Raw genomic sequence first — 25,319 nt, 5'->3', positions numbered from 1 at the left:
CAAGCATTGATTGGTTTCAAGTGATAGAGTTTGTTGTTTGTTTGTTTTTTGAGTGAGTTTGTTTTTTGAACTCTGTAGAGTTTGTTGACTGTAATGCCAAAAATGTACTACACAAATATAGCTTCTCTGCTCGTTGTCTGTGGTATTCTATTGATGCTGAATTGGCATTGCATATTGAATTCCCATCCACACAATCATGTTGATAATACTAGGAATTCTTTAATCGGAAGACTGTGAAGTTTATAATCAAATTATTATTTCTCGAGTAATCAAATTTTTAATTTTATAATTGCAATTTCAAGGCACCTATTTGTGCATCATATCATCCTGTTTTGGAGACTCAAGGTCCATTTTTATATGCAGAGAAGGACTCCAGTAGAGAAATTTGGAAATTCCTCCATATGTAGGAAACCGAGCGAATAAATCCCATAATTTAGAATAATTTTCAATTATTATCCAAGCTCCCCCCTACACTCATTCCTGATGGATCGTCATTCATTTTTACTTATTATTCATGTCATCAAAAACCGATTGTTTCTATAACCAAATTTCCGTTACATATTGACATGTAATATACAAATTGATAATATTGAAGATCTACGGGCATATCATGTAATAAGCTACATAGTGGCATATAGATAATATGCCTTTATGCAATATGATAATATGGAAATATGGTAATATGGTTTGTGTGTTAGTTTGTTTGTTCCCTATAGACTCGAAACTACTTGACAGAACGGCATGAAACTTTGGGAATATGTTGTGTGAATATTGGGGATGGTCTCCAACCAGAAATTTTAATAGGGGGGCTAATAATAATTATGTATTAATCTATTTTACAGACCTTTGTTTTCAAAATTTTCGGCCGAGCGGCTAACTATAATTTAGCATCTAAAGTTACCAGCTGTGAAATAAACACGTCACCCTGTCATAGGTTGTCTACTGGTATTAAAACGGCAGTTTGGAGTTGAAGTTAGTGTAGTTGATTGGTACCAGGATAGATAATCGTTCCTTAGAAGACCTATACAAATAATTATCACTCCCCTATCATTAAGAAACTGGAAAATGTTGGAAAAAATTATTCATCTCATGAAAGGGAGTTGTCCATATTGCATTCATTAATTACTGAAGAATGACAGACTGAATTATTTTTTTTCCAATTTAGCTTAGCTTACTTATATTCATCCTGAAATAGAAGATGGAAAGAATATGGAATTCTGTGTAATATTGGCATATTTCCTGGACCATCCATTGACAGTCAACAACAATGAAAACATTCAATTCATTTTTGAAGCACTGATTCAACCTACCGGTATCTTTTTTTTTTAATTCAACACTTTACTGATAGATATTACTACCAATTGATTGAGAAGAATATGTTTCGGAATAATAAATGCTGCATGACTAAGCACATGGGAAGTCTATATTAAGAGGTAAATGAAAATATTGATTGTCAGATAGATTTCATGATTCACCAAATAAAGTCAAGTGTGACATAAGATAAATTGACTTTTTGGCGGTACCCGCCAAATAATCTTTTTAATAATCTTTTTATTTGATAAATTATACAATGTTAAAATCACCTCGCAGCTCGGAAAAATCTTTAACATCTCATCATGTGATTTAAAGCTTCTCGGTCACAGAATATTTCATCATAAATAATATTTTATTCCGTGTCCACAAATACAGTACAGGTATGTTTATTAATTATTATAGATGCATTATTGCTCATTCTATTAACGATGTAAGTGAAGAAGGTTATATCATTTTCTGAGAGAAGGCTCATGATTCAAGTTTACAACTTAAACAAAAATGATACAATGAATTGATACTGATGATGCTCTACCAATCTTTGTCTCCAATAACAAGACTCAAATTTCAATCAAAAATCATCGAAATAATTTATCACTGTAAAATTTTGAAAGAAAAACTAATCGACCCATCATTTCCCAGTCAACAATCAGTCTTATGTAAACATAGCTGTTCAAATATTGGGCGTGGATGTAAATTGCTTTTTATGAATTCTCTGTCATTCGCGAGGTACCTCTAGAGCTGCGTTTCTGATGAATGTAAATATCCTTTTAAAAGAAAACATCAAATACTCGAGTTGAGGATCAAGTGGAGTGCAAATTGAGGTAGACGAGTTTCTCTCTTATTTGCACTTTATTCCAGCAACTTTTATCAACAGATTCACTCGCAACTCTTCCAGGTATCATCCATCCATTCCAACTGACGATTCAAAAATTAATACTGTTTTCTGTGAAACCAGTGGAAAGTCTGGATTTTCAAATCAAATCAAATTTATTGCCCCAGAAAATGATACAAAAATGTTCAATTACTGGATTTCCAATCATGATCTTTGTAGACAACAATCAACTTTTTTTCATTTCCCGTTTCCATTCTCATCACACTAATTATCTTCCACATTCTAATCTTCAGGGCTTTCTACAACCCTTATCATACACCTTTCCGCCCTCCCTTTTAGTATCGTGTTTAATGTCCCACTTCTGTGAGATTTCAAAAGACTACGACTTTTTACTACCTTTCTTTTCGTCTCTTGATAAACTTCATTTGTTATCTTCCATTCTATTTCCACTCAATTATCATGTCTTCTTATTTCTTCTCGTCTTTGTTGTCCTCTCATCTAAGAAGTAAATCAACTCCATCACATAATAGAAGCTTTCCGTATTATTTCATCTTTCATGCTATGGTTTTATGTTTCGCATGTTGTATTCAATCACTTTTTCGCTGCTAAGCAATTGAAATAATTCTATATTCAATCAATAAGAGATCGTCAATGAATTTGTTGTTAATTTTTGCAAAATTTACATATTTTAACAATACAGTTAATATTAAGATACATTATTATTATAAGGAAGTTTAATTACATTGAAATTAAACAACAAAGAGGCTAGAATTTTATTGTAGTACTTTGTAACATAGATAAACAATAGCATAAGTAGATATAGTATATGGTATAGATATGGTATAGGGCGTTTATGCCACAAGTTTTACTGTTATCTCAAGCCAATAGTCCACGTAGTTCTTTCCCATGAAGCTGTGTGACGCTGGTAGTCTCTCATTTTGTGCTGTTCTTACACTCTCACCCTGTCAAAACAATAAAACTCGACAATAATCGACAGTAATCGGCTTAAGATAACAGTAAAAGTTGCGACATAAACGCCCTATACCATGAGATACTTACCCTATTGTTACTCTATGTTTGTAGTTTATGATCTGGATAATATTAGTCCTTCCAACGCTTCATACAAAATCATTTCACATCAGATCAAGAACAATCAGGATTCTTCTTATCTCCTACTACTTGAGAACACATAATAATTTTTCACTTCCTTGATCAATATTTGTAGGCTATATTATCTTATGTTATGACTTTAAACGCCAAACGAAAACGTTGAATCGATCTGATGGCAAAATCCTAATTTCTTTCAAGTCATCAAATTCCCATGAATGTTTTAAGATTCCAAAACTAGCTCTTCCAAATCTACCTGATCCAATTACAATAAGCCCATTTAGTGCACTGAAACCAAATGTTAATCTCACATGCTTTGAAAAAATAGTATGAGTATGAAAAGTTTTGAGGGAGGGAAGCAAAATACCATTCTACAAGACTGAGTCACTCATTCATGTCGAATACAAGACTGAAAGGATAAATATAAAGGTGTCCACTTGAGATACGAAAAGGCACAATAATGAGATTGGAGTTGGACAGCTCAATCTGTTGAAGTACGTGGTCAGAATACGGAGAGTGAAGTTGATAGGAGATTGTATGTTCCAGAAGGGAAAGAAGACTAATAGGTGGATAAAAATGATCTTGGAGACCTTACGTGACATGGAGAGATTGACAGAGGCTGGTCAACGCTCCTAGCAATGGAACAGATTGGAACCCAATTTCTGTGGACGAAGAGTAGTAGGTGAAATGGAGAAACGAGCCGTGTTCATTTTCATTCATACTTTTTCCTTTCAACCAGAATCTGAGGCTCCATCAACATTGAATTAAATTAGCACAAGTACTCGATGCTTCGCTTGCTCCGAGTTTCCTATAATTGAACGAATTCGAGTGGAGGATTTTCCATTCAATAAACTACTTCATGAGTTCATAGTCATCAATATCAACTCTTCTAAAATCAGCTCTATTCGAGCTGTTCTGATAAATTATTTTTTTCTCACGCCTGTGAGCTTGCAAATTAATTTCAATTCCAATAATTCTATAGATTCCATAATATAATAGAACTATAAACATCTTTATTCTTTATCTCCGCTAAAGCAGCCGTATTTCTGAATGAAGAAGATTAATTTATAAGCAGATGGAATTAAATAGAGAATGCATCTATTCAATGCTGATGAATATAAAATTATTATTTAACGAAAATCCTAAATGAATGCTGTAAATCACCTCGAAGACTTCTGCTACTGCAGACATTGACAACAGGGTTAACTGTCAAAGGTGATTGTCAGTTTGGTGTAAGGGTAAGCATTCATGACTAGCAATTGGGAGGTACCGGGTTCGATTCCCTGGCTGGCAAATAATTTTTGGATAGTAGCTCTCATCGAATTTCCATCTGGCTGTTAACCCTGTTGTCAATGTCTGCAATAGCAGAAGTCTTCGGTGTGATTTACAGCATTTATTTAAGATTTTCGTTAAATAATAATTATAATTCATAAGCATTCTGTAGATTAATCCCAAATGAATGCTGTAAATCACCTCGAAGACTTCTGCTACTGCAGACATTGACAACAGGGTTAACTGTCAAAGGTGATTGTCAGTTTGGTGTAAGGGTAAGCATTCATGACTAGCAATTGGGAGGTACCGGGTTCGATTCCCTGGCTGGCAAATAATTTTTGGATAGTAGCTCTCATCGAATTTCCATCTGGCTGTTAACCCTGTTGTCAATGTCTGCAATAGCAGAAGTCTTCGGTGTGATTTACAGCATTTATTTAAGATTTTCGTTAAATAATAATTATAATTCATAAGCATTCTGTAGATTGGATTGGAAAATATCAAGTGGGCTACTGAGCGTTTAAATGTTTTTAAGCACCTTAAAGTTTTAAACCATTTTTCCTCTTGTTTCCTTATTTGTTTGACAATTACTTATGAGGATGTCCAATTCTAATAACCGTTGCAGGGATTTCAGAAATTAGTTCAACTATAAACATTATTCTCTGAACGCTTGGATGCTTCTCATTATCATTCAGGAATACGCACTTGTTTTCAGAGAGTTGTGGCTCTGGAGCAATGGGAGACTTGTGATTGGCGAGGAGTTACATCCTACGCCGATGTTGATTTTGATTTTGGAGCGAACAATGGTTGGCAGACGAGAGAAATCAGTGCCAGAAAAAGTACACTCGTATGTACTTGGCGGCCATTTAACAAGGCCCGGAGCAGCATGGCAACAGTGTAACAAGAGAATGCTCTAGACTCATGCCTCGATGAGGGGGACGAGAGGAGGAAGTCCCGGGGGAAAGCCGGCTAGTTTCAGAGACAGTACGGTAAGCTGAGAAGGAAGAAGCGATGAGATGTGGTGTGGTGGGACGGAGAGGATGAATGAGGTGAAGAAGTTGAAGGGTATGTTAGCGAAGGGTCAGAGTGGTAGAATGTGTTAAGAGAAAGAAACCTCAACTTTCTTTTTGTCTCCACTCTCTCAACTCTTTCTCTTATCTCCTCTTTTCGTCCTTCAACCCCCTCTCACGTCAACTGTTAGGAGACTCCAGAAAAAAGAAGGAAGTAACTACCGGCAGGCCTATCGTCTCAGATTAACGAGTGTCCTAGTTTCTTGTGCCCTTTTGTTACTCGTACCCTATCTACATCGTTGGAGGCTTATCTCAGTCTCCAATCTCATTTTATCAGCAATGTCCCCGAAATATTTTCTTGTTTTCAGACCAGCAATAAATACGAATAGCGAATAAACACCGATCCTGCTGCGCGGCTGGTTTCCTAAACAAAACACGGGTTTGCTCATCTCCAATAAAATTATCTGTGTTATTTCAAATCAAGAGTCTTCCCCTTTCATTTAACAAGTCTTGCATCACCTTTGTTGTAATTTTCAATAAATTGGTCATAAAGATGTTGGAAATTTTCTTGCAATAACTATTGCAAGCTCTTGATTCTCCTATGATAGTATGGAAACGTTAAGGCTGCATCAAATATCTGAATCATAGTATTATACAGATGAACGTTTATTGGCTCTAATACATTGACGATTTATCACGGAAAGATTACAGCCCACTCATCATGTTGATTAATGTTTATTGAGAGTTAAGGTTTGATATTCCAGCTAAGAAGAAACAAATACAACTAATCACAGAAAAAAATTCTATAATTTAAGCAAATTAATACAATACTTTATTCGAATAAAACTTTATTTTGGGAGAGTACTCAATTTCTAAATAAGATGCAGTAATTGAAAAGCTCATTTCTGAAGGAGATGGTCAATTTCTGAACATTCCGGAGTTTGAATTGGAAAAATATTAAGTTTCAATATATATATTTAACTAATTTAAAATTGTGAAACTTTTGCTGTTGTCATATTTGTTCCGGCACCGAATTATCAGAATTCTCATACAAAGAGTGAAGGATAAGTAGCTTGAATCAATTCACTGGAATAAATATTAAAAATAACCCAGAGCTAGAAGAACAACATCAAAGCAGAATTCTTTATAACCTACATGAATGAAAAAAGTTGTTCGTTACACGCTCTGTTGACTACTGAGTAGTGAGGGAAAGATGATAATAATTCAGGCTAATAATAGTGGGTGCTTTCCGCATGGAATTGAGTGACGTAGTGAGTACAGTAGCTACTCAAATTACTGATGGCAGAGCTGTGAGTGTGTGTGTGTGTGTGTGTGTGGGGTGTGTGTGTGTGTGTGTGTGTGTGTGTGTGTGTGTCTATAATGTCCTCAGAGAACTGTCATGTCAAAAGCGAAAATACAGATATTCTCCATCACTGAAATTGTCTGATTCCTCCCCTCGTCATCACTTCCACGTTGGGGCGAAAAACTGCATCACGTAGATACCACGTTCCATTCACGGCCTAATGGAAATTTTCCAATGTGGATGAGTCTGTCACGATTGAATTTTACATTCCCTAAAACCAGGTAAAGTAGAAGAGAGCCGAATTGAGAGAGTATTAACTCGAATCTTTGATTATTGTGTTTCAAAGAAATGTTTGTTGGCTATACATACAAAACTTATATTCCAATACGCATACTTAAAATGAAATTAATCATTCGTATCTTTCTGAGAAAATGAGCTTGAGAGTTGGTGAGCTTTATTGCAAAATAAGTTGTTGTTCTGTAATAGAATTTAGTTTTTATCATATTTTTCTATAATGAATTATCAAATTCATAATTAGTCTATTTACTGTTTTAATGGAAAGATTTCAAATCGTATCCTATAAATTACTGGCTTTGAGTTCTCGGGTAATAGTTGACAAAATTAGCTAAACTTCAAGAGACATTTTTGATAAGAACAGAAATATAGGCTAATCATATATTTATGAATAGAGTGAGTAGTACTTTTCAAGGACCTTTACTCAGTCTGTCAAAAACTAATTCTGATTGCTCAAAATAAATTGATGGTCCATGCAGAACATCTTGAGTTTTAGCTGAACAGGTTATACCGTGTTCCGACTGTGCTTGATTGGATGAGCAAGTACAATGGACCATAATGAGTTTTTTCATGTGGTAATCACTAGAACCAGAATTCCGTAAGCAGAGACGGATCAGACTCATTGAATAGATGAATATCTACTCATCAAATAGGCTAATCTCTGATCCTGATGGTCCATAACGAGCCTTTTCTTCTGTAAAGATCACGTCAATCTACTACACCAGGCTTCTCGTTCCATTTTATAGTCTCTCGTCTTGAAGTGGAGTTTAATGATGAGTAGGAGTTTAGAATGTAACGAAGAGCAGAGATTACCAAGATTGGCGAGAACGCTTTGTGCCCGGGGCGGATTGAGGCTGAAGCCCCGCAGCAGTGGAGAAGGGTGCTCGGCAAAGGATTGCAGCTAGCAGCAGACGTTGAGCAGATAAAAGGCAATAAGGGTGTGTAAGTGTGTTTGTGTGTGTCGAGTACAATTCAAGCGGCAGCGAAGGCTCAATTTAATAGCGCGCCTTGAGGGCGGAAACTAATTTCGTGTTGACCCCGGCAAGGCCACAGAGTCCTCTCCATGAATTCTCTGGACAAGAGACTCCTCTGCTGCTCCATTCACCGCCACCCACTGCACCAATCCGGCTCCTTTCCATTCCCGTCCCTGTGGTTAACGAAAGACTGACGATGGCCGTTCTGCTATTCTATTCGCAATCTATTCTTGTGGTACATAAAACGCTCAAGCCAACCAGCTGTATTTGTTTTGTCTCTCTCGATTTTGTCAGCCGGCTGGTAGTTTTGGAGAAATTGATTTTGAGTCCACAACAGGGAATCAAGCTGTAGAGCGTTCTTCATAGATTTCCATTCTTTAAAAATAGGGAGTCAATATAGTCATAACAAATATCTCCATTCAAGGAGATATTGGTAGAATATTAACCTAATGATAGTATAATGAATGATCCTTGATTGAAATAATTCATTTGCTACAACTTCATTGAATATTATCTAATGAGCATGAATTATTCCACAAAGTAAGAGGTTTATCGTATTTATTTCCATAATAATAGCTCATAATTGAGGTATTGTGTTGTGAGAGATTAAATTCAATAGTTGCTTAACTTACATGAAGCTATAATAATTATATGAAAAAAAAACTATAAAACCAAAAGGGGCTGATAGAATTTTCATCAGAAAATTGATTAATCTCTTTGGCAAAATTTTACTGCGCGAGCGAACTCTGTATTTAAGCTATTTTTGGAGATATCGACTCAATTTTTTTTCTACTTGAAAGAGGACAAAAAGTTGAAGCTGGGAAGTCCAAATTTTATAAAAGAATTTGAATTTGAACTAAATTTATCTCTACTTATACTTACAAATTTATCTACTCTTATTCATTACTGTATAGTCACGTATGATTTTATGATCGCAGTGGACATCTACGAACATCCAAAAGTTACTTATCAATTCACATGGAGCGCTAGTGTTGTTATACGTGAAGAAAATATCGATATCAAAATAACATCGATAAGTCGATGTTCCTTTTTATGTATATCGGTACTCTTTGAAATTGTAGACATAACCTAAAAGCTTATTATTGGAAAGTGAAAACAAAAGTAAATTGAAAACCGTAACTCATAAATGTATTTGAATAAATTGAACTGTAATTTAAGTTTCATCAGTGTTATGTGCTTATGTCACAGTCTTATGTCTAGTTTCATGTCCCAGTCTCAGTGTTATTGTTTTTAACCATCAGTATTATTTCACCAATTTTAAACTGTTTCTGAATATTCAATCATCATGACAATAAATATTAACAAGGTCTTCAACAATGATAGAAAAACTCGAATCCATTTCAGGTGTGAGATTTAACAAAATTTTCATTAATATGTTTCAAATAATTCAAAGGTAATAAGATTTAACTTGGATCATCAGTCAAATCTAAATCAAGTTGCTTTGGTTCTGATATGTTAAAGCTTAAGCTATGTTCTTATAAGCTTAAGTTAGAGGGGTTATTAACGGATGGTCTTCCAAAAATTCGGCTTTTTTATAACCCAATAAGTCAGGATGCCTAGTAATTTATGGGCCATCACCAAGCTTTAATAACTAATATAAAAGGCTATTAACTGTAAATTATGGCCACCAAAACAAATCAAAATATAACGCTTGGTAGGGTTGCCTTTGATCAGTCATGCCACAAAGTTAGGAATGCTGTACTTGATATTAATTTGACTTCTTCAGCTTTTTTCTCTGTCAAAGAGGTATCTTCTCATGGCTGTTGTTTGCTGTGAAAACGTCTTTGACTACCGCACTAAAAACATAGAAAACAAATTACCGTATCTAAAAAGTTCAGTTACCTAAACTAGGTCTACAAAAACCTGGGAATGTATGCTTGTTGTTGAGAATAGACCAATTGATTATGAAAATTCTATTATCTTGTTTATTGCTATAAGCATAATTCAGATGAAAGTTTCCTGATTTTAAAAAGTAAAAGCATGGAATAACGTATAGCTTTTTCTGCTATTAAATTGTTTGGAATTTACTTAATAAATTTGTAAAGTTATTATTGAATTTATAATAATAATTTACTATTATTATAAATAATAGTAATAGTATTATTAACATAGGCCTATTTGACCGAGCGAAGTGAAGCTAAGATTCAAGTCGAAGGTTTGGCATTTCTCTTAATGTTTGAATGTTTATATGTTGCGCATTTACGGCGAAACGTGGAAATAGATTTTCATGAAATTTGACAGGTATGTTCCTTTTTTAATTGCGCGTCGACGTATATACAAGGTTTTTGGAAATTTTGCATTTCAAGGATAATATAAAAGGAAAAAGGAGCCTCCTTCATACGCCAATATTAGAGTAAAAATCAGACTATAGAATAAAATTATTATTCATCATAAATCAGCTGTCTAGTGGACTATAATACTACCCGTTCAAAAACATCGAACATCTTGAAAATTTAGGCTATCTCTCCATCAACGTTGTAGACAGTTGCGGCCAGACCTGATAACAGCGTTCACACTCACATTCCGGGACGACACGTCACGGTACGATAGGAGAGAAGGCTCTATGTTTATTTAGGATTTTTTTTAGACATTTTAAATTGATAAATCATTATTAATTTTTGAGAAAACTTAACAACAGGTCAATGTAACTTACTGAGCGCGAGGTCTACTGTTCACAGAACTACTAGTTATAATATGTTATAATAAATATAATTTATTATATTAACATATTATATATTATTTATTATAGTAACACTTATTTATTCAAGTGTTATGATCTCAATTCATATTAAGAGGTATATAGGCCTAATATTTATTATATTTTATCTGTGGAAAATTAAGTATATTAAGGCCTTCAATTTATAAAATGTTGATATAGGTATATATAAAATGTTATGATACTCCGGTTGAAGATTCCTCCACATTTTCTCGTATTAAAAGCATCTACCAGTCTCGGCAGCCAGTGGGTCGTTAAGAGACCACCCTTCGTAATAAATATCCTAAGAAGAATAATGTTCAATATTGAAGTCATGGTCTCGGTCACAGTAAAGAGAGACATAAAAAATAGGTTTGAATGACTAAACTCCGCCTGTATAAAAATTCCGTTATTTCTCTTGTGTCTCTGGCTTAAAAAATAGGTTTCAACGGGAACTCCAAGAAATCATTGATTCAGAAAGTCATCATTGGACAAGACTTGGCAAAAGTGGAAAGAGTAATCAAACTGCAAGTTTCGGAAAGGTCGAGAGAAGTAACGTGAACATTCATTGGACAAAGTTAACTTGGCGTTGTGGTCAGTGTGAAGTTAGCAATTCTGCTGCCAATAAGGGCAGACAGCAAACAACATCTGTTGGAAGCTTGAAACCTCTATAAAAATTGTTTATTGTATACAGTAGATTATATTTTTGTTCACAATTTGTAATAAAATATTGAATACCGTATACCTTTAACTATTCCACGTACAATAATGTACTACAAAAACCTGAAAATGGATCTTTATTTTTTTGGAAATGAACAGAGAATTTTTTCAACTGATAATGGAAATTCTATTATACTAATACCGCAGATTCGACTTGCATCGATGTCGAAGTTTTTACTTACAAGCTGACTGAAAATACTAGAAATTCTAAAAATTTATTACTTGTAGCGCCGCATACCTAAGTGAATAGTCTAATACACTTGCAAAAAAATTATAATAGGCAACAATAAAATAATTAAAGAGCTGGAAACAAACACATAGAATGATATAAACAGAAGTCTTTTTCAATTTGGAAGGAGAGAGTATTTCAAATCAGTGTTTGTTTCTTGCTGTACTTCTTTCTCTTAATTTTGTTATTCTCTAACTTTCAGAATAAAGATTTAAATCAATAGAACTCTTGACAAATGTATAATAATATTATTATATTCACGATAATCAAAATTAAATTATGTCAAACCACCATATTTCTATAAATAATAGTTATTATATTAATCAACATTAATTTTCATTTTAAAAATTCTTTCCTCAAACATTGAAGAATCATATTTGGAGTGAGGAAAAGTGAACTAGCACTTGATATTTCATTTCACCCAAATAGCCTATTAGAAAGAAATAAGTATTAAACTAACCAATAAAAATAATAGATTTTGTACAAATTCCCATTTATTCACGCTATTATATTGCGTCAATTGATTAATTTTATAATCGCCGTCTAATTTCATCACAATAAAAAATTAGGATATGTATTATTTCAGTTCTTGAAATCAACTGGATCCTTTGAATTATGTTCTACAAACATGAGTTGTTTGGTAATTCCCCAAAATATTTTATCTATATTATTAGTGGGATTAATATTAAAGTGAGTATTTTGTGTTTGTTTCAGAAAGTGGCACCGGGAACAAATCACAGATTCTCTCTGTTTCGCACCTATTGGCTGGTTTGGGCTGTCCTTTTCCAAGCTGCAGTCCATGTTGACTCACCCAGAGGCTTCACTGCCAGGTGCAGCATTATTTATTTTTAATGCACAGTATCAACGATTTCTCATATTGTAGATAAGTCATTCATACAACGATATCAATCACAAACACCTACTGCCTAATCACAATAGGTTACTGTCTGAGGCTAGGCGCACACTAGTTAGTCAAGACAAGTCATGATCAGACACGTTTAGTCACAATACTTTATATTGTTGCTTATGACGCAACTCACACTGATTAGTCATTGCAAATAATTAGACATGTCTTCATAAGCAACTATGTGAAGTATTGTGTCTGATCATGTCTTGTCTTGTCTTGACTAACTGGTGTGGGCCTAGCCTGAATCGGATTCTCTTTTCAGACTGAGCATTTTTTGGTTATTTTCCATAGTTACAAATGTTTAATCAAATTGAAGAACAAACAAATTTTGATTTTGAATTAAGGCTATTCGGTACACCTTTTTTTATTAGATAATCTCTCTCAATATGATTGTTAAGATTATTTTATGAGTGAGAAAAAGTGGCAACTGAAATTTTTAAGTTGTCTAATAAGCGAGTTATGGGTCGTTGAAGTGCTAAATCCGTTTTCTTCCCAGATCATAAACGGTTTCAACTATATTAACAGAACTCCTCTTAAAAATTCAAAAAATGTATCTTTCCAAACTAAAACATTTTATTCCCCATATTCATAAATGAAAACTCGCTTATTGAACCACTTAAAAATTTCAGTTGCCAGTTTTTCTCACTCTTATAATGTTCTCAACAATTAACGTTTTTCTTAATCATGTAAAACACTTAATTTTATTCCAATAAATCTTTTTACAATCCATCTCCTTGTAATTGAATTCATTCTTTGATAGTAAATTCTCTCAACATGTCATGTTGTTTCTATGCCATTCATCACTTCACTAGTCGCGCTGTGCCAATCTCAAATAAAAGTCTAATATTTCAGACATTGACTTTTGATGTCTATTCAGATAAGCTAAATTTATTATTGATATAAGTATGTATTGAATCATGAAGAGAATAAAACATAAGAGAGAAAGATTGCATCTTCATCTATGATTGAATGATTCCAAATGGAATAAGCCTCACAATAATAACTATGTTTTCCCTTTTTCATGGCTCAAAGAAGGTTTCACCTAAAAATAAGTTCTCATGTACTGAAGAAAAATATAAGTTATTTCTATTCAATTTATTATATTATGTCACTCACGATCTTATCAAATTTCATCTAGATAACTTGAATAGGGCTACTTGAATTTCTAATTGTAGAACATCACTAGTACCGTAGTACACTTGTTATATTTTCATATAAAACACGATCGATTTATGGCACATTTCGATCACTTATGCCATTCTCAACTGTCAAAATTAATTACATATTATTTCTTTTGTCTACAGTTAGAGTATTTGAATGAATAAGTAATGGTTCTGAAAGATGTATTTCTATTGTTGTTTTTAACAAATCTCTGAAATACAGCAATAAATATATTTTGACGGCAATTCCATCATTGTTTGTACAGAAAATAAACTTCTCATGCGTAATTTATAGCAATATTGATAATTTGTATGTTTTTTTGTGCCAGGTTCATGACGAACGTGTGGGCCATGTTTGCTGTGGTGTTCCTGGCCATCTACACTGCCAACCTAGCTGCCTTCATGATAACCAGAGAAGAGTTCCATGAGTTTGCTGGAGTTGATGATCATAGGGTATGTCCTTACATTCAATTGTCATGATCACGTGTTTCCATTATTTCACTTCGAATTAAACTAATCAAGCACAATAAATCCTCCTTAGAGCTTGGTGTATTTGACAAATGAATAAACTCAAGTATTTCGGATAGGCTATAGAGCAGTCAATTCCATTCATAAGAAAATGTAATAATTTGGAAGTTGATAAAACACTTGAAACACTTTTACAATGACAAAGCAGTCGAAATTCTCAGTAAATAACTATTATATACCCAATAAAGTGCTTTCAGATTTGACGTTCATCTTTAAAATTCTATCTACATTATAATTCAATACAACAATTTAATAAATAATTATTATCCTACTGTATTTATTTTTATTTGATAATGTTCTAACTCATAATCCTATTATACGAATACTACCTTTAACAGAATACCAACGTATTACTTTTCTCCCTAGGAAGTGAATTACTTTATTGAAGGTAAATCATTTTGATTTTTAGATTAGGCTAAAGATACTAACACTACAGGCCTATTCATAGCGTTACTTTCAAACGTCATGCTATGCGAGTGTTTGGCAAGCGTTGATAGGTTTTGTATAATAGAATATTGAAAATCTCTTCTTGAAACAAAAGATTTGATCAAGATGACATAATATATAACTATTGTTATAAGTATTAGTGTAGGTATAGCCGGAGGGGAAATACTGTTTACATATTGAGACAAAAGTACTTTGCTCCCTCAGGAAGAAAATGTCCAACCTACTCTGTAATGTTTTTCAGTAGTATTTTTCATTACTCATGTTGTTATTCAATTCCTTTTAGGAAACATATCATTATTATATACTTTCATTCCAGTTATTGAATTAAATGCTAGGGAAATGATAATGCTCGTAATTTTGATAATTAGTTAGGTATTAACCTTATTTTTAAGTTATCGATTGATATTACTGAACTTGGAATATCATCCCACCCAGTTGATTTGCTATTTTTTAATCCCGGAATAATTTTTTCAACCTCACTTTTGCTTAATTTCCAGAAACAAAACTGTACCTTGTCCTTGAGCATTTCTCTGAAGATTTATACTTACCCTCATAAATAGGTATAGCATAAATGAGTTATTGAATACCGTACTACAGAACTGTTTCAAGGGTCATACTTGATTATTCTCATGTTCTCATGTCCATTAATATACATTTGTCTTTTATAGTTGGCAAAACCATTTAGCACGAAGCCAATGTTCAAATTCGGAACTATTCCATTCAGTCACACGGACTCAACACTGAAGAAGTACTTCAGTGAGATGCACAACTATATGAAGCAGTTCAACAGATCCAATGTGCAATCAGGAGTTAATGCTGTCAGAGCTGGGTAACTATATCATCTTCTTCAATAAATTCTTGTCTAGTTTACAATAATTTATTATTACTCATAGTTAAAGTAGAATAGATAGATAGATAGTCTTTTTTAGTTGCTTTCATTAAAGCTTACTCCAACATCACACCACATTATTCTACTCTAATTAATTTATCAATTAGTTTCGGGGGTGAATTAATCATTCTTCTTAGTTGTTGATCAGATCAATTTATGCCTATACATTCTTTTGCCAAGATTCTTTCAAAAATCAGAGAGCTTTTCCTATAGTATATAATTTTGAAAACTAGAAATTTGTGATATTTAGTAACTTTTTCAAACCAATAACAAACTTTCTGCCAATGCTATTCTAGTCAATTCACTGTGCCTCAGTTTATCATATCAGATAATACATCATAGTTGTTTTAATTCCTGTAGTTTAGAGGTTAGAATAGGTATTGCTTGTTAAAAAAGAAATATCCGATCTTTGGATGAAATCTTTGTGAGTAAACTGTGGAAACTGAAATAATAAGGAGTTGAATTCCCATTGAATGTATGAGTTTATTGTATGTTTATCTGAAATATTCTCATTATATTGTTTATACAATTCATTTTACAATTAAGTTCTTAATACGCTAATAAGTTTTTATTTATTTGTTCATTAAAACTTACAAATCTTCATAGTGTATCTCATCATAATGTTCATAAAATGGTGCTTACCTACTGCTTTTATCTATTCTACACAATTTTCTGTACCTGCATTTAATCAACATATTAATAAGTAGTTAATAAACTCAATCCAGTATATGAAGATTCCAAATTCTCATTATTTCAGCTCTTAATCATTTGTCATCATTACTCCCTTACTAATTACTCCACTACATCAACTATTGTGGGATGTGGAGTAGCTTTCATATAACTATACGATGGAAGTGTAAACTCAGCAGGCACTAATATTAATATCAATACTAACCACTAATATCTTCAACCTAATGTCAATGAAGATTAGCTGTAAATCTTGAGAAAGCCAGAAGCCGCATAATTCTCTTCACTCACATTCAACTTCCAAGTTGATCAAGTAATGATACTGATGATGAAGTTTGAAACCTTGAAAGTTGGGAGTTGGACTTGAATGAAGAATGTATTTCTCTTCGGAGAAAATACGTACTGTTCATCCATATCTGCTTCTTCAATTAATAAACTCATCTTAATCCCACCAAGTAGTCGAAATGAATCATCTATAAATCTCTTCCTGTTGACAATATAATGGTTTTTTTGTAAACTTCAATCTATACTAATGCTATTCATAAATTTCCATTATTTTCCATCAATAGCTTACACATTATTTTGATTTTGCAATGTAAGGTTACCTTAATCACAATTGAATCATAAATGTTTTATATGGTCTCCACTCTCCATGCATAGTGCCGATAACAGTGAGTTGAAGGAACTTTGCCATAAATATTAGAGTTTATAAGCTAAATATTCATTAGTGACCGGCATTTATTTTAAGAAAAAAGTTTTCTCAATTTTAAACTTCATAAAATAGAAACTCAGGAAGTGAAAGTGCAAATTTTTAGTGAGAAAACAGGAAGAACCCAATATATAACCTATAAACTTGAATGTTTCTAGGAAATGACATTGGGTAATACGGCGAGGCTGAACATCCAAAAGGATCTCTCTGCCGATAAAAGCCATATGAATAAATAAATAAATCTATTTTTATTTCATAAAGGGATGAGAAATCTGTATGGGGTTAATCATTAAGCACTTAACACCACTAAACGGCATTCTTTCTCAGATATGGTGTCAAATACAATGGAATCTTCATAAGAAAGAGACTTTCAATTTTTATTTTGAATATTCCTATTGTAAATTTCTGTCTATGTGGAAGAATAATAGAAATTGATAACAGTTGTTCATCATAATAGTCTATAATGTCCTTCAACCATTAGACAACATCATTATTTTTTTAAATCTTTTCAAATAAAATTCTTAACAATAATAATTCTAAACAATTTGTAGTCAAATATTATGTATACTCTGAACCTGGTATAACTTGAGTTCTATTAATTTATCCACTAGATCAAAAACAGACAGACAGACAAAAGATTTTTTAATTCCAAAAAAATCAATTTACAAAGTAAAACTCTTATGTACTCATTTTCAATATAAAACAACAACAAAGAATAAAAACAACCTCATGAATACACTAAGCCAAATAAATATTTAAAAAATGGTCTGCATGGGCAAAAAATGCCTGTGCGCAAACCAGAGTTGCATATTACAAGTTTTACAGAGAGAAAGGAAACACTAATTTTAATGCATTCAGTATCTTATTGAATATTATTATTACATACAGTGAATTATTGAATAGCTCAAAAAAGATTAGTTAGTGTAATGGTGTATACAAATTGTGATATTGGATAGAAAAATCTGGCACTATCCCAAAAATTATTCTCTTCTTAAATTCAGTTCCTCCAGTTGTCCAAAGTATTAAATATCCACAATTCATCAGCGTCTTCATTCAACTGACCTCAATTGTGAGCTTTCTTGAATAAATTGAAATCTTTCTTTGTCATAAGGGTCATGCTCCATTCAAAGAGTTGCACGAACAAAATAAAACATTTTCGAATAGAATTATTTTATTCTGTTACAGTGAATTAGATGCTTTCATCTACGATGGAACTGTGCTCGACTACTTGGTAGCACAGGATGAGGACTGTCGCCTCTTGACAGTCGGGTCGTGGTATGCCAAGACCGGCTATGGTCTTGCATTCACTCGCAACTCAAAATATGTTCAAATGTTCAACAAGAGACTGCTAGACTTTAGAGAAAACGGTGAGTATAGATTGCTTTTGATATAAACTCTATTGTCACAAATTTTACATACCCGGTACATTTCTTTCAATTTTCCTCCTCCAATAAAGGTTAGAAAACTAATAACTCTTTTCAAAAATCCATATTAATTGCTGTAACTGCCACTGCAATCCAGAGGTTGTCAGTAAGGTGTACCTGTCCGTCAAACAGGAGGTACATTGTCCATGTTCGATTCCTAGTCTGGCCAATAATTTTTGGATAGTGGCTCTCAGTTGGATAGTTCACTTTTACTGTGTGATTCACGTTATAAATTCAGCACCAGACTAATATTGGTTTGTTATTCTTGTCTGTCATTGGAAAAAGCAGATCTATCCTTTTCAAAATCTGCACTGATGCCAAATCGTTTGTAGGCTATGAAGAAATACAATTAACTACCAGATTTTATTCAATATCAATAATTATAACAATTTATTATTGAATCATGAGAAGATTATCTTGGTGAATATGATATGTTCGAGATAAAATTGATCATTTTCCACAATTTGTACTGTATTAGATAGACCGGGATGACTTTCGAATCACATGTATTCATCTATCTATCTATCTATAAATTATGCCGTCCTATTATTTTCACTCTACTGTATTATCTATCTTGATCGCCATCGACTTGAAAACGAGAATATCACTACAGCTGTTGCACTGTTGTCAATATTTGTAGTAGCAGAAGTCTTGAGTAGGTGCGAACAGAATGAGTAAGGATATGATAAAATTGGTTGCACTTATGTGCGAGTGAACGCTAGACCATGCATAACCAAGCGTGCAGATGAGAAACAAAATCTGGAAAGAGCTAGAAACACATTGTGACGTCCCTGTAGCTGCTTACACTGAACGCCACCAGCAAATGTGTGTGCTCCCACGTCTCTTTCCAGATTTTGTTTCTCATCTGCGCGCTTAGTCAACCATGGTCTCGCGTGCTCTCGCACATAAGTTCATCCAATGTGATCATACCCTATTGCCAGTTACATACACATCGATTTTTGGAAGTTCGATTTGTTGCTGTCCTTATAAATTCTATTATATTGAACATATAACTTGACAAACATATGATGCAATCATGTGTTTATCATGTTTCTTTTAATATGGTAGAATTTGTAAGGACGGGAAAAATTCGTACGTCCAAAGACGATGTGTGTGTAGGCTTAAGTTGCGGTGTGGATTTTGGCTTCAATCGATATTCTAATAAGCTGTTGAAGATTCTTATTTATTGAACAACAATAATATTATAAAAATGCATTAATCATAAAATTATTGGGAATGTAGAAACAGGCTATACTAACCGGGATAAAAACATTTTAAAGTTGTCACACTGAACGGAAATCGAGACACACCTACCAGTTCACTCACATGCTATGTGCTATACTGTGTTAGTGTTGTATGAAGGTCGATCACGATCGCCACTTACACTGAAAGCTACGTTTAGAAAGCCCGTTCTGATCACATATTCAGGAGTAGTAGACAGTCATCAATTTAGATTTCCATTCAACATTATTTAATTCATATTGAATCATTAATAATACATTTTAAAATTATATTAAATGAGATTTTGGAAAGAAAACTTGAAATCGCTTGAAACCCAAAACTAGTTGTGTTTTATATCAATAGTTTTGAGAAAAGGCTACCATGTAACTATTTCCATATTTGTTAAGAATTCAAGTAGCCCTATTGAAATTCTTTATTGTATATTTTTCCATTCATTTTATAGTCCAGTCACTATAAAATCCACTCACTATACTGGTGCATGCAATTTATATTGTAATTCTGATTTTTTAATATATCATTTGGGTACATAAAAGAAGTCCAGAACCAATTTCTTAATGCAAAATTTTCTTGTGCTGGATACAGAGTGGCCCAAAAATCTCGTATTTTCCAGTTTTCAGCTATTTCTGCCAAATCTCGTAATCGGACAGAAAAATTTGCTCTGAACGTTTTTCTAGATTATAACATTCTTAATAAAATGAAATCATTCTCTCTATCTCCAATGAGTACTGAGTTATGATTTTTCAAAAATGAGTGAAATTTGAAGAAAAATTCAATTTTGATGAGTTTTAGTTTTTGATCAACAATATCTTCCGATTGTTACAATTTAAATGTATAATTCAAAATCCCTCTGGGCGTATTTTTGTGCTCTACAATCTGAGATCAGGTAGAGCGCTTTATCTCATATAGATTTCCAGGTACACCTGACAACAATGCTCCTTGTATTGTAAAAAACACCTAATTTTCAGCTTCAACCATCATCACCAACTACATTGTCCTCACATTGATATTTCCACTATGAAATAAGTTCATGAGATTATGTTCTATGAGAATCACCCGTTAGATGCACTTCATTTCAGTATTTCCCAGTGGAGAGGCGCGCTTAAGGACACCTCAAGGATCAAAATTTCAAACACTTATAACTTTTGACACAATGCTCAGATTTCATCTTACTACACTTCATTCTTCTCAGCTCGTCAAGGCGGTCCAAAATCATGCATCATAAGTCAAATTCGGTCGAAAAAATGTAAAATTTATTGTTGAGTGTACTCAAGCCCATATTCCAATACACAAAAAATGGCCAATTTCTATATTCAAAGCTGCATGTCTTGTGAAATACTTCTGATAAAATTTCCAATTCTAGTGAGGATGTGAAAATTGTCCCCCTCTACCCACTCCAATAAATAATACTTTAGATTCCAATACAATTCGAAAGTTACAGAAGATTTTTAAAATGGCGATTTCGGTTTTTTACATTTTTTCGTGAGCTGCAAAGTCAAAAATTGTGTCACAGACACCCCCTTCAAATGTCATTGTCAAACGATCAATTGTTGCAGCAATGCAAATTTCACCCCCTACATTGTAGCTGCTATAACAATGAAAGGAAAACTTGGAATAGTAAAATAATATATCATTGACAGTCAATGTCAATGACCCTCTATGACGGTCAAGTCCTTAGGATACATCGTTTTTGAGTTTTATGTGAGAAACCAAAAAATTATACCTTTAAACCACCCCCACCACCTTAGCACAGAGGGTAGGGGTGAGGACTTTTGATATGTTTAGCTCCTTACTACCCTAAACAGAACTGTGGGGTCAAAAATTGTCTTCCAAACATTTCCCTCTATACCCTTTTTTGAGCATTCATTGCCTGGACTATTTACGGAACACCATCATTCATTTCCAAAACCCCCATCTTACTTACTCCTCCTGTTCTGCTGGATAACTTATAAATGGTTCCAATATAATATTATATTTATCTGCTCAGAACATAATTCATTAAAACATAAGTTGTTAAATAGCTTGATGTATATCTACAGTGTGATTATAGCTGAATAAGTAGTTATAATTTATATACAGACATTTTCCTTAAATGTTGAGTGTTGAGCAAATTGATTTAAATTGTGCACGACCCTCTATTGGAGTATTATTCTTCCAAATTATTGTAAGGTTTACATTTCAAATGTTTTTAACATGTTGCTTTCTGAGAATAAAAACTTTTTCATTCATTCCATATCAAAGTATGAAAATGATATCATTCACCAACTTTGATGTTTTTGCAGGAGACCTAGAACGACTGCGCAGGTACTGGATGACAGGGTCATGTAAGCCGGGCAAACAGGAGCACAAGTCGAGTGACCCCCTGGCGCTGGAGCAGTTCCTGTCAGCGTTCCTCCTTCTCATGTCTGGCATTCTCTTGGCCGCCGCACTGCTTTTCCTCGAACATCTCTACTTCAAGTATGTTCGAAAACATCTCGCAAAAACCGATGGGGGAGGCTGTTGTGCCCTCATCAGCCTTGTAAGTAGCCCTCCAATCAACCAACCACTTTGTCAATCTTATCATTCACAAAATATTACAGATGTCAAGTCAAAACAGGCTTTATTCCATTATACAGATGGAAATTACTGGAATATTGCATTTATTCAAATGCTAATGAATTAATAATTGTTATTAAACGAAAATCCAAATTGAATGCTTTAAATCACCCCGAAGACTTATGCTACTGCAAATATATTGACAACAGGTTAAACACTCTTTGCAGTAGCTGAAGTCTTCGGGGTGATTTACAGCATTCAATTTGGTTTTTCGTTCAATAATTATTATTTATTCTATTGCTAGATTCGACTTCTACTACTTCAAATATATTGACAACAGGGTAAACACTTTTTGCAATAGCAGAAGTCTTCGGTGTGATTTATAACATTCAATTTGGGTTTTCGTTCAATAATAATTATTCATTCCATTGCTAGATTTTAAACATGATGTGTATGAACATTCTCAATGATAATATAAAAGTATTAATAATGGAGTATTTTCATGGCAACCCCATGAATTGTTTGATTATTATATAGATATAACCAGTACCCGTTTTAAACTTTTTTACAAAAGTTTAAAAACGTTTAAAAGGGTACTAGTTATTTCTTCAAATTATAAAATATCAATTGAACAAATGTGGAATCTGCAAACATAGACACTGATGCGTTCGCTGAGTTGCAATCCGAACAAATGTCCTAACTCATGAATTCTTCTTCTCCATCTAATTATATTTCCAGTCAACTAACTCGTAATACTTTCAACACCATCAGTGGCGAGATGACATGTTCATGAAATAAAAAATATTTCGAGTGAAATCTGAATGGGGGCATGGAACGTTCAAGAGATAACAACACCCCTCCTTTAACGCCGGTGGAATAGGAAACAATAACTGTCAACCCATGTCAATTTTCAACCAATATTAAACAATAGATCTTTTTATGCCCCGACTCAGATAGGTTTGGAAACATGAAATATATTCTCAAAACCTATCCAAAATCCAACACCCTGGTTCACAACTTGGAACTCGACATATATGTATCGTTTGAAAAATTTCAAGTAGTAGTTTGATAATAATTATTAGAATTGGCTCAAAATTTTGTTCCATAATAATGAAATTCAATCATTTTTCTAAATGAGCTCTATTTTTATAAATTTAATAAGAATGACTTGAGAATTCTGTTTTGAAAAAATTTCTATATCTCTGATGACCTGATACGAATAATTATAAAATCGTTAGGCTGTATTATACTAAAATAATTTATTGCGTGAAACTCACCATTTGATTGCAGGGTTTGGTTTTTACCACATGAATAGCATATCCTCTTATTCGCAATTAGATTTTACATCAATAAAAACTGGTATATGCCTTCACGGTTTAGATATTTGATAAGCTTTGCTTTGTGAACTCCAAGTTACACCCAGAGCTATAGAGTATAGACTGTCTAATAATTGGAAATCATAACTTAGATTGACCTGTACAGACCAAGGAAATGGGAATCCCCGAGTAAAAGTCCAAGTGTGGAATAACGTCACTAAACATAACAGGATGGGGGCATACGCTTTATTGTAAAAGGGTCAAAAATTTGCTAAATCTACTGCCAAAGGGTCTCGCAGTTGTATTGTTTTCAATTGATCCTATGCCCCCATTGAGATAGGTTCTACCCTTTATTTCTATTGTTTGTTACATGCATTATTTGTTCATGATTTAATCCTGGAATAAGTCAGCAACAAATAATATGCTATATACTACACTATTTTGCGATGGACTCCTATCATAAACCCCATACACAGTTATTCCTGGTATAATTGCTCTGTTTGGTTTTTATAATTACTCATGGACTCTGTGAGGCTCTGATTACTCGAACATTACTAACAATATCATCCACTCTTCACTCTGATATTTATTAGGCAACTATGATTCCAGTTCAACTCTCTCCCTCCTACTAGAACTTAATGGTATTGTATCTCTCCCTGTAACTTGGAATTGTATTGAGGGCTCAGTGTAAGAGAGGGCCGGCTGTGCCCTAACTTCGCCCTTTAAGATTTTAAATGAAGGCAGCCAATCAATCAATCTCATCATGCAATTCACTGTATCATCCCGAGTCTTTTCTGGTTTTGGTTGATCTGATTTGAGTTTTGCTTGGCTCTACTTTGGTGGTGTGTGTTGCACAGAGTATGGGGAAGTCGCTGACATTCCGTGGCGCCGTTTTCGAGGCGCAAGACATCCTGCGAAATCACAGATGTCGAGATCCAATTTGTGACACTCATCTGTGGAAAGTACGTCATGAGCTGGACATTGCGCTACTCAAAATCAGACAGTTGGAGAAAGAAATGGAGTATCATGGATTGAAACCAAGTAGAAGGTGAGCTGGTTACGGATGGTAGGGCTAATATTGACCTTAACCTAATATTGCTTTTCATCTATCTAATTTCACAAATATATTCAATAATTAGAGATTTTACTGCCCGTAAATCAATTGCTTCCAACACTCGAAATGAACCAAGATATACTAATAAGCTAGTTAAATAATCTACTAGCACGCAATAAATTGCAAAATGAATTACAACAAATTATTCACAATGAAAATTGCAAAACATTAGGCCTAGTCTAACCTTAAAAGATTATCTATTATTCAGAAATGTGTCATATCACCTGAATTTGCATGGAAAATAGCTCAAGATTGACTTAATATCTAACTTTATAATAAATTCAGTATCATTCGTACAAATAAATTAAAATTATCGTGTTTTTCTTTATGAAGACGACGTAGTCATAACGTTAAGAATTGATTGTTCAAATTGTTGAGATAAAATAACGTTCAATTCATCCCCCATCTGAGCATGGGAAAATAGTGATCATATTAAAAATTATATTTTTTAAACCGGTGTACAAAAATAATCATTTTGAAGATGATTTTTTGAACTATTAGGAAATATTAATCAATGACGAGTATCATGACTACAATAATGAGATAGGAAATAATCATGCTCTTTTAAATAGAATTTATATTAAAATGTCTCATCT

General features: G+C 33.4%; 1 protein-coding gene across 5 annotated transcripts in view; it reads left to right on the top strand.

The window, feature by feature from the left end:
- LOC111050043 (glutamate receptor ionotropic, NMDA 2B) overlaps positions 1-25,319 on the top strand; it is a 345,263-nt gene that overhangs the window by 307,709 nt on the left and 12,235 nt on the right. For all 5 annotated transcript variants that reach the window (XM_039429685.1, XM_039429686.1, XM_039429687.1 and 2 more), the window contains 6 exons: positions 12,483-12,598; positions 14,165-14,288; positions 15,479-15,639; positions 18,281-18,462; positions 22,041-22,276; positions 24,467-24,657. In XM_039429685.1, the coding sequence (XP_039285619.1) occupies positions 12,483-12,598; positions 14,165-14,288; positions 15,479-15,639; positions 18,281-18,462; positions 22,041-22,276; positions 24,467-24,657 (1,010 nt within the window). The remainder of the gene's footprint in view (positions 1-12,482; positions 12,599-14,164; positions 14,289-15,478; positions 15,640-18,280; positions 18,463-22,040; positions 22,277-24,466; positions 24,658-25,319) is intronic.

Source organism: Nilaparvata lugens, chromosome 5 (genome assembly GCF_014356525.2).
Source record: "Nilaparvata lugens isolate BPH chromosome 5, ASM1435652v1, whole genome shotgun sequence".
NCBI classification, from domain to species: domain Eukaryota; kingdom Metazoa; phylum Arthropoda; class Insecta; order Hemiptera; family Delphacidae; genus Nilaparvata; species Nilaparvata lugens.
Note: the sequence above shows the minus strand (reverse complement) of the source record. Positions and strands in the feature narration are given on the sequence as shown.